A 12,939-nucleotide genomic window follows, 5' to 3' on the forward strand; every position below is an offset into this window, starting at 1 on the left:
AGTCTGGCTAATGAAATCACTGAAAATGCATTTGGCTAACAGTGCATCAGTTGCTAGGCTCTAATGTCTAGTTTGCAGGAAAAAAACCTGACCTCCCAACACTCCATAAAACTAATAAGCTAAATGGACCAGAGTGAGTGGAAAGGACTATCACCAAACCTTTTATGTGTTCTCCTCACCATTAAAAGCACCACAGTAATGGCAGATGTTTTTCTTCCGGCACTTATCAGAGATTTTCTTCTTCAGGCCACGTTTCTGGAGGTAGGTCAGGCCGGGTCTCTTCAGATAATCCAGAAACTGCTTCTTCTCCTCCTGGGACAGCATGATGTGGCAGCAGGTTTTACAGATCATCTTTTAAAAATTAAAACCGATGAAAGGATGAGAGATGAAACAGTCTTTTCTTGAAGGAAAAAAAAAAAACAAAACGTCACCCCTACCTCTTGCCCAGGAGACTTTAAGCGATGTGCCCGGAGATATGCACAGAGAGGGGGCTGATGTTCACCAGAATGCTACCTATAGTCAGAGCTGCCTGGTAGAATTTTTGCTGATTTTTAAATTGTGTGCTGTTCTGTACTGCTTGATTCATGATTACTATTATTTTTTAAGTTTACTTATGGGGCGCCTGGGTGGCTCAGTTGGTTAAGAGTCTGACTTCAGCTCAAGTCATGGTCTCATGGTTCGTGGGCTGAAGCCCCACGTCGGGCTCTGTGATGACAGTTCAGAGCCTAGAGCCTGCTTCGGGTTCTGTGTCTTCCTCCTTCTCTCTGCCCCTCCCCCACTCATACTGTGTGTCTCTCATACTCATACTCTCTCAAAAATAAGTAAAACGCTAAAAAAAATTTTTTTTTTTAAAAAGTTTAGTTTGAGAGAGAGACAGAGAAAGCAAGCAGGGGAGGGGGAGAGAGAGGGAGGTGGAGCGAGATTTCCAAGCGGGCTCTGTGCCATTAGCATGGAGCCCGATGTGGGGTTTGAATCCACGAACCGTCAGACCATGACTTGAGCAGAGATCAAGAATTGGACCCTTAACTGACTGAGCCACCCAGGCGCCCATGATTACTTTTTACAACACGTACTTACCTCCTACTCAAGAAAAATCAAGAGTAAAGAATCCTTATGTGTCTTCTTGTAAGATGCAGTATTACGTTATGTAATGTAAAAATCCTCCCCAGATGTCCCCCTGACCACTCATGGCTCCTAAGCTCACTCCCAGTGTCCCTGAGCAGTAGTTCCTAAGTTTACACCTTGAAAACGGACACCTCTGCGCCTACCTGTAAGATGCCTATAACTGCTCTGAAGTAGCCCACGTGGAAGCATGGCAACTCCAAGTCAATGTACCCGTAGTGTCCCAGACAGTCAGCCAGGTTCTTCCCACAGGTCTCGCAAGGACGGTCCTTCTCACTTGTACCCTTTGGAAAAAAGCACACGCAATCGCTAATGGAGACCACTGCACAGGAAAGAGGGACCAGGTGACTCTGAGTCAAAATCGCTTGGGAAAGTGCAGTGTATTCAAATCCTCCAGACCGAGGTCTGGAGACCCTGAGATGTGCAGGGGGAACAAGGGAGATGGAGAGAAGCTCTAGCTTCTTCCAATCTGGCAAGTCAAAACGCACAGAATCGGGAAGGGTTGGGACCTTACCATCCTATGGTCAAGCACACCATACAGCAAGGGGGCGTGGTTGTTGTCCTGGCTATACAGGTTCTTACTCACAACCTGGATGTGCGCCTGCTGGCGCATCTCCTCAGGTGACTTCATTCCAAAACAGATGTGGCTTCTGGAATAAAAAGAGACGGGAGCTGGGGTGCCTGCCTGGCTCAGTCGGTAGGGCACCGAGACTCTTGATCTTGGGATCGCAAGTGGAAATCCAATGTAGTGCGTAGAGCTTACTTAATTAATAACGAGAGAGGGGAGAAATTACATCAAAACCGCTTACCAAAAGCGGCTATTACACAGTGAGCCACCACAACCAACCTTATCCTTCCAACTGTCTGTAGGCTCGCTGTGCTATTATTAAATATATTCAAATCTCTCCCATTTTTCCTTGGTAAGCATCCCTTTGTCCTAACTGAAATAATTTCCATTCTTACTATCAAGTGAATGATTGCTTGCTGCTAAATTCTAGGAGAATGTTCTTATTTTACTGCTCTGCAGTGCTGGATGTTAACTCTCTCTCCCCCTTATCTTGAAATATTTTCTTCTCACGGCCTTGGTGACACCACATACTCTTTGAATGCCTTGGCCCCATGCCACCTGTTCCTTCTTAAGTCTCTTTTGTAGTTGTTTTTTCTACTACCATCCCTTAAGTATGATCTCTCCTCACCTAGGGATGCAACACAACTCCTTTTTATTCTACACATCCCTCTTGAGTGACTGTGTCACTGGAGTACCTGTTAATGTCTGTCTAATCTCCTATAGACCAGCTACTACTACTCGGCTGGAGACGGTAATAGACACCTCTTCTGCATAGCCATACAGGCACCTCAAACTCGACACATCTAAAACAGAACCCAGAACTTTCTTTCCCAAATCTTTTCCTTCAACCATCTGACCAACAAACCGGGGATTTACTATGTGCCAAGCTGAAGATCCATATTAGAGGACACAGACAAGGACCCTGCCAACATGGGACTCTCGGTTCAGGGTGGGCAAGAGAGACAAGCAAATACAGACACAAAAGTGAATAGATGCAGAGATTGAAAATGATATGAAGTGGTAGACAAAGTCTAAGAAAACTATGTTATGGGGTCAGAAAGCCTCTGTAAAGTTGACATTTAAGCTGAATTCTGAGTAAGAGGGAGACAGCCATAAAACAAGACAGAGGTCCGGCATTTTTAGTAGAGAACAACTAGGGCAAAGGTCCCAGAGCCAGCACAAGCGTGGCATTCGAGAACCAAATGAACCAAGCCAGTATGATGGAGCACAGAAAACTAATGGTACAGGACGAAATCAGTGAGGTGTACAGGGCTCAGGTCAGGTTGGGCTTGGGAACTCTGGTAGAGAATTTAAATGTTAGTGCAAAAGAAAGCTGTTAGAAGGTTTTAAATGGAAGTCTCAGATACCTAATTTGCATCTTAACAGAGTCTGCCAGCCTGCTTTGTGAGAACAGATTACATCTGAATATGGATGGGGTTTGGGGTGGGCATGAGGGGCCAGGGAAATATGGATTCTTCCAAGTAAGATACTTGTTCCCCTTGAATGGCAACCATCCACACAGCTGCCCAAGCAAGAAATTCTGTGTTTCAATCTCATTTCTCCCTTCCCTCATCCCTAACAATCCTGTCAATTTTATATCCTAAACTCCTCTAAAATACCACCCTCATGCAGACCATCATTGCCCCTGCCTGGACCCCCTGCAGTGGCCTCCAAGGTCTCTCTCTTACTCTGTTCCCCAAGAATCAAGAGATCTTCCAGAAGAAGCACTCTTATCAAGACACTTCCCTGCTTAACACGCTTCAAAGGTTTCTTACTGCCTGCCAGATGACTCTGGAACACAGCTTCAGATCTCCCACGTCCTTCTCATCACCCTTTTCTCCCTCCAGTGCGCTCCTTATCTGGTCGGCGTTTTTCTGCTTTCTCATAACATACTCTCCGAACCCCTATACCTACGCTTGTACTTGCCAAGGTTCACTTGTCTACCTTCCTCAACTAGACTAGGCAGTAAGGTCTTATTCACGCCCCATCCCTAAAGCCTATGGCTGGGTCTAGCACACCATATAAGGAGAGGTCGTGGCCTGATAACTAAGCTCTGAAGGAGTAGACCCAGAAGCGCAGCCTTATTTTTGAGACTGCCACCCACAGCCCAGTGGTATAGCTTTCTAGCTGGTGACTCCAACCTTTTGGTCAGCAAATGTTGCCTCCGTGTTAGGTGCTTTGCGGTAATACCAGAATTAGACACACTCCCCGGCCCAGATTGCTCCCCCACGCTGCAGTGGCAGAAGATTCGCTGAAACAAAGGGGCCATCGTTTGACCTCGAGAGGACTCGTGCTTAGGCCCAAGGCTCACGTCCCATCCCACCTACTCCTCCCAAAGCCCAGGGGCCACCCCCGGCCTGCAGTCCCCCGAGTGCTGGAATGCCCTCTGCCTGACCGATTTCTTTGACCTACCTTCATTACTTCTGAGCTTTGCCCACCACCTTCCGCTGATTCCTGGCCCTCCCCTTCCAACTGACCCTCATCTCCGACTCTTTGAGACCCAGGACCCCTGACCTCGCGCCCCTCTGCCCCTCATTTCTCCGTCCTTTGGCCATTCTTGCCCCTCCTTACATTTTCTTGGCCACATCTGTCTCTCGGAACTGCTCCTTCACCATGGTGACGGCTGCCGGGGCACCCTCCTCGAGACCGGGGGGGGGGGGGGGCTAGATTAGAGAAACGTAGCTCCCTGCACCTCCCGGCCGTGCTTCTTGCCTCGTTACTAACACAGCAGCGGCATCCTCTCGGCCACCGTAGAGCGCCCCACGTGGTCGCTTCCTCTTCCGCTACTCGCCGGCGCGTCTGTCAGTCAAGAGAGGCTTCGGACACGCCGCTTTTCGCCTTCTCCCTGCACTGCCATCTTGCGGCGCCTCTTTGAAACTGCACCAGGGCCTGTGCTGTATCTTCCAAAAGCCCATTTCCGGTCCATTTCTCCAGGTCTTCTGATACCTGCAGAGATACTGCAACGCTTTGCCTCAGGACTTTCAGGCAGTCAGGGAGACAAAAACTGCATAAAGAGGAAAATCGTTGTCATCGTCATCAACAACATCTTAATTAAGATCCTCTAATTTTTTAAGTAAAGGTGGAGGCTTGAAATGAACTTGCCCAGGGTACAGAGGTACCAACTGGACGACCACGGAAAGAAATAAACAGGTCAGAAAACACGGCCATGCGTGCACCTTCAGTTTACAAAGTTACTTTGAAAAAAAAATGAATTAAACATGTTATTGATTACAAAAACAGAAGCTGTAAATCTGTGAAAGTTAGCCATGATGAGCTAGGGATACAAGATGAGGGGACACTGCGAAGTGAAAATCATTAATGTATACAGGAGATAAATTGCTTACCCAGTCTGTGACAACCTGTGGGAGGTGATCCTAGTGTGATATCTAAGCACATGAGACTACCAAGGAAACCATACTACCATAGGATTCAGTGCTACAGAGCCAAAAATGTCTTTACTATTTGTGGGGAACTCTAAACCGAATCCAATGAAGTGGTTTAACACCTTTGAATTGTAAGAAGGTACGTTAGACTCCATGGATTCTTACTAGCAAAACACAAATGCAACAGACGAAAAGCAAAGCAAATCAGATTTTACTTTACTTATTGTGGACAATACTATACTAACAAGACCATACTAACAAGATTTGATGAGTGATTTTGTCATAGAGAGGTTAAGAGCAAACGTTCTGGAACCACAGTGCCTCCGTGGGTACTACCACCTAAAAGTTGTGTAACTTTGGGAACGCTATTTAGCCTCATTGTGTCTTAGTTTCCCCATTTTATAAAAGGGATCAGCAATAGGTACCCTACTTCTTAGTTGGTCAAATGGCAAAATGAAGGTGAAAGTAATTAGAATGTAACAGGCACACAACAATCACTCGGTGAATATTAACTATTATTATTCTAAAAAATGTAGGAAAGTTGTCCTCAAAGCCTGCACTGTGGTTTTCTCGTTAATTCTAACCTTCGGAAAGTTCTTTCCTAATGTCTCTTTGAACATGTACATATATTCTTTATTTTTGCATGACCATTTTACTTTAAACAACTAAACGAATTTATGGATCAAACAGCTTTTTGTTGTTGATAAGGACTAAGATTTTCAGAAAAAGCAAATTAATTAATGAGTTTTTTGTTTTTAATTTACAAAATCACCAGGAAAATCTCAGGAAAACAATACGTAGCAATCAACGAAAATAGTTTTATATATTTGACATAACAAAGGTTTTGAGTCAGGATTTCTGCAGTTTTCCTCGCTATAAAATGAGGAGGCTGGTTGACAGTATCTCCTAAGATGTCTTGCTTCTTTACGAACCTCTAACTCGCAATGAGACAATTTAAACTATAATTCGGCTTATCGGAACTTTAAGGAAGCGCAGTTCAAGACAGTAAATTGAGCTGAAAGGGAACCCACGCTGGCGTAAATCCGTCGGCCCAAATTGTTCCGCCTCTGGATTGGCCAGTCCAAAATCCCGGGGGTGTGGCCGAAGATCCTCGGCTCACCTTAAGCCTTTTTCAATCCGGCATTGGCGCGGCCGCCCTCACGGTTCGGGCCACGCCCACACGCCGGCGCCTCCTGGGGTCCTTCCGAGCGCATTGATATGATTGGCCCGCGGTTAGTGGTTCTCTTTTCCTCCCTGGCTGCCTAAAGCTCGACCGCCATCATGGTGAGTTTCCTTAGACCCGTGCAGTCATCCGTCGCGTACCTGAGCCATCCTTCGTCTCTGGGTCCTGCCTTTTGCGCTATGGCCACCTGAAGCCCCGTCGCTCTTCTTTGGCTGTGTCTGACGGAGGCTGGTTGCCTAGAGACCCGGAGCCGTCGGCGGGGAGTCCGGGCTGCGCTGCCGGACCCGGACACGCCGGGTTTCAGGGTCCAGGGCCTGGGGACTGCGCGAGCGTCTCCTGCGTTTGTCGCCTTCGTGGAGCCTAGTGGATTGGGCTGGGTGGGGTGAGACTCATTTCACCGGGGGTCTCAGTTTGCGATAGCGGTTTGCAAGTGATGGCTGCTCTAGAGGTGAAGCGGGTACTGGCGGCGTCCGGGCGAGTTGTGGCCAGTGAAACCGATTCCACGTGTAAGCTAAAATATTGTCAGCCTGATGGAACTTCTTGCACACTGGGGAAACCGAGGCCCTGGACATGGAAGCCTGCAAAGAGTGTGGATTAAGTCATGACTAGTCAGCTCTATCTTAAAGGTTCAGCACCCATTTCTAAGTCGACCTCCTCTGCAACCCCCCCCTTCCCCCCGATCTTCTGAAGAGTTGGGTACTATTGAAGTGAACTTACTTTGGTGTGGCTTTTCAAACTCAAATTGAAACGTAGCAACCAATTGTTGCCTCTCCCTTCTCTCCTCTTTTTGTAAAATTTTTTCTTTGTGGAAACATGCTGAATGCCCACGTTTCCTTGGTGGTCACTTGTGTAAGAGCTGTTGGGCCATTTAGAAGGGGGTAGGATTTCTTGTGGGCCATTCAAGACGGGTAGTTGACATGCAGAGTGCAGTGTTTGTGTCAGATTTGTGCAGGATGTTAGGAACGTAGTTGAGACTGTAACCTTTGTTAAAGTGGAAGTAGTTTTAGTTCAGAGAATGGGTTTTTTGGTGAGGGTGATTTTGGGGTTTGTTTACACTTAAGGGTACAGTCTGCAAAATCTGGAGACATTTTTTCTTATCGCAACTGGGGAGTTGGGGGTGCTACTGGCCTCTAGTGGTTAGAGGCCATGGGTGCTCCTAAACAGCTTAAAATAGGACAAACCTCACAGAATAAGGACCAAAATGAGGTGTTGAGTTAGAGAAACTGCTCCAGAGTGATTCCCGTAGCAAAGAGAAGTTTCCAGAAAGCTGTTGAGTGGGTTTTCTTGGTACTGAGTTTACGTGTGTTAGAGGTGTCCTAGAAGGTAGGCACTTGGGATTTGTTTTTCTTTTCATGGAAGCACTCCCACCACTAGTTCCTGTGGTTCTTGAATATTTGAAATGTGGCTCCTGCAGCTGCGGGATTCAGAATTGCATCTTAAATGTCATTTGATATTTAGAAATTATTCACATATGGCTGGTGGCTACTCCTTGGCAGTTCCAGAGCTTGGAAAATTACAGCGGGATCAAGAAAAGGTTGAGTGGTATCATTAACTAGTGTGTAATATTTTCAGAATGACACAGTAACTATCCGGACCAGGAAGTTCATGACCAACCGACTACTTCAGCGGAAACAGATGGTAAGGAAGGACACATCACAATTTGGTTGTTTTGCTTCAAAAAATGCATTTTGTAATGATAAATGCTAAAATTTGTTATTTCTTTTAAGGTCATCGATGTTCTTCACCCCGGAAAGGCAACAGTACCTAAGACAGAAATTCGGGAAAAACTAGCCAAAATGTACAAGACCACACCAGATGTCATCTTTGTATTTGGATTCAGAACCCATTTTGGAGGTGGCAAGACAACTGGCTTTGGCATGATTTATGATTCCTTGGATTATGCAAAGAAAAATGAACCCAAACATAGACTTGCACGAGTAGGTGTTCTCATTTGTTCAACAGTTACTGAAGACTGAATTTCAACAGCATTGTGCTGTGGGTGCAGTGGAATGAGCAAGAGCAAGCAGTCTGGGGAAGGACAAGCTACAGATCTAAACACTAATGGGGTTAAGAGAGAAGGTTCTTCGACAGATGTACAGATAAGAAAGAGTGCAGGGTGTCAGTAATGGAGTCTACAGCTTTTGAAGAGATGGCATTGGAGCTGTGTTTAGAAGGGCAAGTAATAATTGTGAGGATAGGAGCTGGAAATAGGGGGATGAGTTTGAAAGGTTGGCACCAAATTGAGATCCTTGATATTAAAGCCTGAGTTTGGATTTGGTTCTCACAGGTAGCCAGGAACCATGAAAGGTTTTTGATCATTTTGTGGGTGCCAAGCACTACAGTGAACTACAGCAGTGAGCCGGAGAAGCTCCCTTAGATTCTAGGTCGAAAACTAGTACGCAGACGGTTACTTTCAAGTACTTCCGTTTCTTTCTCCTTCTCTGCCATCAGATAAGTAGAACACAGGTGAGGGAAAACATGATGTGGTAGATAGATGCTGCACTCTTTGATTGGGTGGTCTGGGAGGCCTTGCTGAGCAGGTGACGTTGAAGCTGAGGTCCATGTGAAGGTTGGTTGGAAGCAGTCTTCAGGCAGCAGGAATGGCAGAGTGACGTGGGGCGTTGAGAGCACATCTGGTTCCTGTGCCATTGATTTGTACATGTCCATGTCCCTTAATTTGATGACCAGGTACTAGCACAAACAAGTATTTTTAAATGTACTTGAGGAAGTATTGATTTTGGGAAGCTGCATTTCTTGAGCTGTCTGGCTTGGTCATGGTCCTTACCAGATTAGTTAATGCTGAGTTGATGTTGCCAGTCACTTATGAGGTACTCCTTTCTCCTTCAGCATGGCCTGTATGAGAAGAAAAAGACGTCGAGAAAACAGCGGAAGGAACGCAAGAACCGAATGAAGAAAGTCAGGGGAACTGCAAAAGCTAATGTTGGTGCTGGCAAAAAGGTATTGTTCATCAAGGAGAATACAGAAATGTCAGTTGCAGGTCTTTAGTTTCTAGAAAGGAGGGATTTGTTTTCTTAATAACCTTTTTTAATGTTTTTTCTTTTCCCACTTCTTCTGGATTACAGAAGGTAACGTGTTTTGAGACGCTACACGATGTAGTATCTTAACACCTCACTAGAGTAGCTTTGCCCACCCTTTGTCAGCTCACAGATTAGCACAACACGGGCCACATCGGTTCAGTCATCTTGGTGGGCATCTTGCAAGCCCTATCAGGAAAAGTTTCCCATTTTACTGCTAATTGGTTTAGACTGTTAATTGGGAAGTATGTCTGGTTCCCGGAGATTAAATTTATTTGCTTAAAACGGATAACTGGTTTAAGAAGCTGTTGAATCAATGTGGCCCATGTTCTCCTGGCATGCTGGAGAGGCAGCTGAGAGATCTCAATTGCTTTCCTCTCCAGTTAGCCAAGACTGAAGTGATTTTAATGATAAGCAGCTTTTTACCAGCTTTGCTAGCTAACTGTAAATAATAGTTGAATGGAATTAAGGTGCTGGGTTGTTAAATTAACAAATAATCAAGTGTTCTGTGAACTTTTTTTTTTTTTTTTTTTTTTGCCTTTTCCCTCTACTTTCTTGGATTTCTTGTTCATCAGAAATGAAGTGTCTAGCAGGTACTGAGATTGTGAGCACGGTGTGGGGATGCATCACCTTCACGGAGTTTGCTTTGATGCTTTGCATGTTGGCTTTTGGACAACAAGAGTTTTTTGTAGTATGGTGTTTTATAATTGAAATGCTATGTTTTAAAATGGTAGATTATGAGCAAAGGAGAAAAACTTTTAATCTCGTTTATTTTGGAAACTCAAAAATGCATGTTATGTTGCGAAGTGACCTGGTGGAGGAAGGTGGGTACTCTACCAAGTAGGCACCTTTTAATTTGTACTGGGAAATGCTGTGCCCCAGTTACATACCCAGGAAATGGCTTTGATTGATACAGGGCTTGGGAAGGGTTCTCTCATTTTTTTTGTCAACAGTCTTTCCCTTAGGGACCCTGGGACTGGTTGATTTCATTGGCAGCTCTAGTCTAGGAAATCTGGCAAAGCATCTGTCCAGGAAGCATTTGCTCAATAGAATGGCCTTGTACCATTCTATTGCTTTTTCTTTTCTTTTCTTTTTTTTTTTTTTAAAGTTTTTAAAGTTTATTTATTTTGAGAGAGCGCAAGGGGAGGGAAGGGTGGAGAGAGAGGCAGAGGGAATCCCAGACAGGCTCCATACTGTCAATGCGGGGCTGTATGTCATGATGGTGCGATGATGACCTAAGCTGAAATCAAGAGTTGGAGGCTTAACCGGAGTGAGCCACCCAGGAGCCTGTACATTGCTTTTTATTGACCTCCGATTTTCCATCTGCTGTCCATTTTTCTTTTAATTGAAAAAATTCCAAGGTAATTGTATATTCACACCAAGGTTTTCGACAAATATGCTTTTTCTATAACTATCTGGTCACAGTAGTTCACTACCCCATGTTAACCATTTTTGTGCATTTGAGCAGCCCCAATCCATAGCACGTGAAGTGGGCTAAGACTGGGTTGGAGGGTAGTAGGGTTTTGAAACACTGTAGTCACTGTCCGTTTGTGCTTCCTCTAGCAATGACTCCCTGCCAGGCAGTGAATGTGTTATGCCTGCCCACCTCTCTAATCACATTGTTTTCCCAGCCGTGGAGTTCTAGTAATGGATGAACTGCCAGAGGAACTACTTGCTGCTTAGAACTGCTCCCTGTTTGTGAGGCTTATACCTGTCAACGGAAGTCCCGGAGGTTGCAGAAAGATTCAGTCAGTGGACTGATCTAGACCAAAGGACATTTAACCCGTTCTTGTCTTCATTCAGCCTTTGAGACCTGTGTGTTAGTGCTTGACGGTGACGTGTGTGGAGGGGCTACCTCTGTGGACCTGAGCATCACTGTCCTTACTTCAGGTTGCACTGGTGCCTTTCACTAGCATAGCTCTGAAAACCTGGCTGGGAGATGAATGCGTAAATATGCACGTGTATTTGACTCAAAATGGCCAGGCATACTGATGTTAACTTTTGTTTTTGTTTGGATGTTGAAATTGGTATTTGCTCTTAGCTTTTGGGTACGATAGTTTTTTTTTTTTTTTTCTTTTTTTTTAACGTTTCATTTATTTTTGAGAGAGAGGGACAGAGGGTGAGCAGCAGGCTCCGAGCCTTCAGCACAGAGCCCAACGAGAGGCTTGAACTCACAGACTGGGAGATCTCGATAGAGTTGTTTTAAATGAAGGAATAAATAGTCTCACTTTTGAAGAGCACTTGAAGCCTTTTCATCGACTGAGTTTTGCCTTTTTAAAAACTAACTCGTACTGCTTTCGGTGGCTGTGAACAGTGACGTTTAAAGTATTGAACTGAGACAGGTTTTAGGCTTGCTTGATCATTTAGAGTTCTCTCTGAGGCTAAATTAATTTAGATTCTTGTGTGGGATGCTTCCCAGGTCTGTTGATGGTGCTTGTGTGCCCAGCATGATGTTGCTGAGCAGGAAGGATAAGGGTCAGGCATGTGTACTTCCATGTATATGTAGGCGGTGGCAGCTTGGGTTGGCACTGCCGTTGGCATGATCTCTTCATTGTGAAGTCCTCGTGCCACTTTGTTTACATAAGAACAGTAGTAATCATGTGAGGTATTCTCAGAATGGGGGGGAATAAAATCAGTGAGTGTCTGAAGAGTGTTTGGTATACAATTACAAAGAAAACAGTCATTTTTAAGGTGTCTGATTGCATGCATGTAAATGCAGATTATTTCGGAGTTTGAAAAGGGACTATTAATGAAATGTTTCTTTTCCTTCTTCCCTCCTTTCTCCCTTCCCTGCCACTGATTCAGTGAGCTGGAGATTGGACAACAGGTATAATTTAAGCTTTTCATGTATATCATTAGACTTGTTTACTGATAACGGTAATTTAAAACTATAGAGCATGTGAAATGGTTTTAGAAGTCCACTTACAAATTCTCTCAAGAACTGTAGACTTTTAAATACTGATAATTACATGGTTTTGTTTTTAAAACCTAGTAGTGTTTAACTGCTTTTTTATTTCATTTCTGACTTGAATGCTTGCAAGTTTTATTTCTTGATGCTTCCCTTGTGTTATCACAAAGTTAATATTCTAGGTTACGAATACTTTTTCTGCATGAGCGTCATTAAGTTTGGAGTTTGTTGAAGGGTTTGAACTTTAATTTTCAGATTTTTAAAGGTGGTTAACTAACTAAATTTTTCTTTTTCTTTGTTCCACAGAAGGAGTAAAGATGCTTCAGGGACTATCTGGCGTTTGTGCAGATTTTTCATGAGAGGATTAATAAACTAAGAACTTTTATGTGTCTGGTTGTTTGAAACATTTGACGTTTACTGGAAGTGTCATGATAATTTGCTGTTAGAGCAGATTTAGACTGCTGCCCGGATTCACATGTTCACATAAGCTTTCAGTGAAAACTTGGCATGACTGTTGTTCCTTTCCGTGGCACAAAGGTGTTGGGTGTACAGTCTCAGCAAAGCAGGAGCATATAGGTAGGGCCAGTCTGTTTTGCCTCATGTGAATACTTGCCATCAGTCTAGTTGGTCAGTCTCTGAAAAAGACACTTGAGATCTGAATTCCTTTTTGGTCTTCCTAGAACCTGCTTTATTCTTAATTAACTGAAAAATTTGCTGGCCTCGACAGGAAATTACTAGAT

At 44.5% G+C, this 12,939-nt stretch overlaps 2 protein-coding genes across 8 annotated transcripts in view; one reads left to right on the top strand and one right to left on the bottom strand.

Annotated features, from left to right (window-relative positions):
* Positions 1–4,451, bottom strand: part of POLR3A (RNA polymerase III subunit A) — a 52,570-nt gene extending 48,119 nt beyond the window's left edge. For both annotated transcript variants that reach the window (XM_045437796.1, XM_045437795.1), the window contains exons 1-4: positions 4,262–4,451; positions 1,637–1,772; positions 1,269–1,406; positions 180–351 (exon numbers count right to left, since the gene is read on the bottom strand). In XM_045437796.1, coding sequence (XP_045293752.1) covers positions 180–351; positions 1,269–1,406; positions 1,637–1,772; positions 4,262–4,305 — 490 coding nt within the window. In that variant the 5' untranslated portion in view covers positions 4,306–4,451. The remainder of the gene's footprint in view (positions 1–179; positions 352–1,268; positions 1,407–1,636; positions 1,773–4,261) is intronic.
* Positions 4,452–6,284: 1,833 nt separating this feature from the next.
* Positions 6,285–12,588, top strand: RPS24 (ribosomal protein S24). Of its 6 annotated transcripts, XM_045437799.1 has the most exons (8): positions 6,285–6,357; positions 7,829–7,894; positions 7,984–8,193; positions 9,104–9,214; positions 9,340–9,342; positions 9,867–9,884; positions 12,097–12,118; positions 12,506–12,588. In XM_045437799.1, the coding sequence occupies exons 1-6, from the start codon at positions 6,355–6,357 to the stop codon at positions 9,870–9,872; spliced, it is 399 nt and encodes a 132-aa protein (XP_045293755.1). In that variant the 5' UTR covers positions 6,285–6,354; the 3' UTR covers positions 9,873–9,884; positions 12,097–12,118; positions 12,506–12,588. The 6 variants fall into 6 exon arrangements, with proteins under 6 accessions (XP_045293755.1, XP_045293758.1, XP_045293757.1 ...); XM_045437802.1 differs by lacking the exon at positions 9,867–9,884; XM_045437801.1 differs by lacking the exon at positions 9,340–9,342.
* Positions 12,589–12,939: the final 351 nt, after the last annotated feature.

This window comes from Leopardus geoffroyi, chromosome D2, assembly GCF_018350155.1.
Source record: "Leopardus geoffroyi isolate Oge1 chromosome D2, O.geoffroyi_Oge1_pat1.0, whole genome shotgun sequence".
Classification (NCBI taxonomy): Eukaryota; Metazoa; Chordata; class Mammalia; order Carnivora; family Felidae; genus Leopardus; species Leopardus geoffroyi.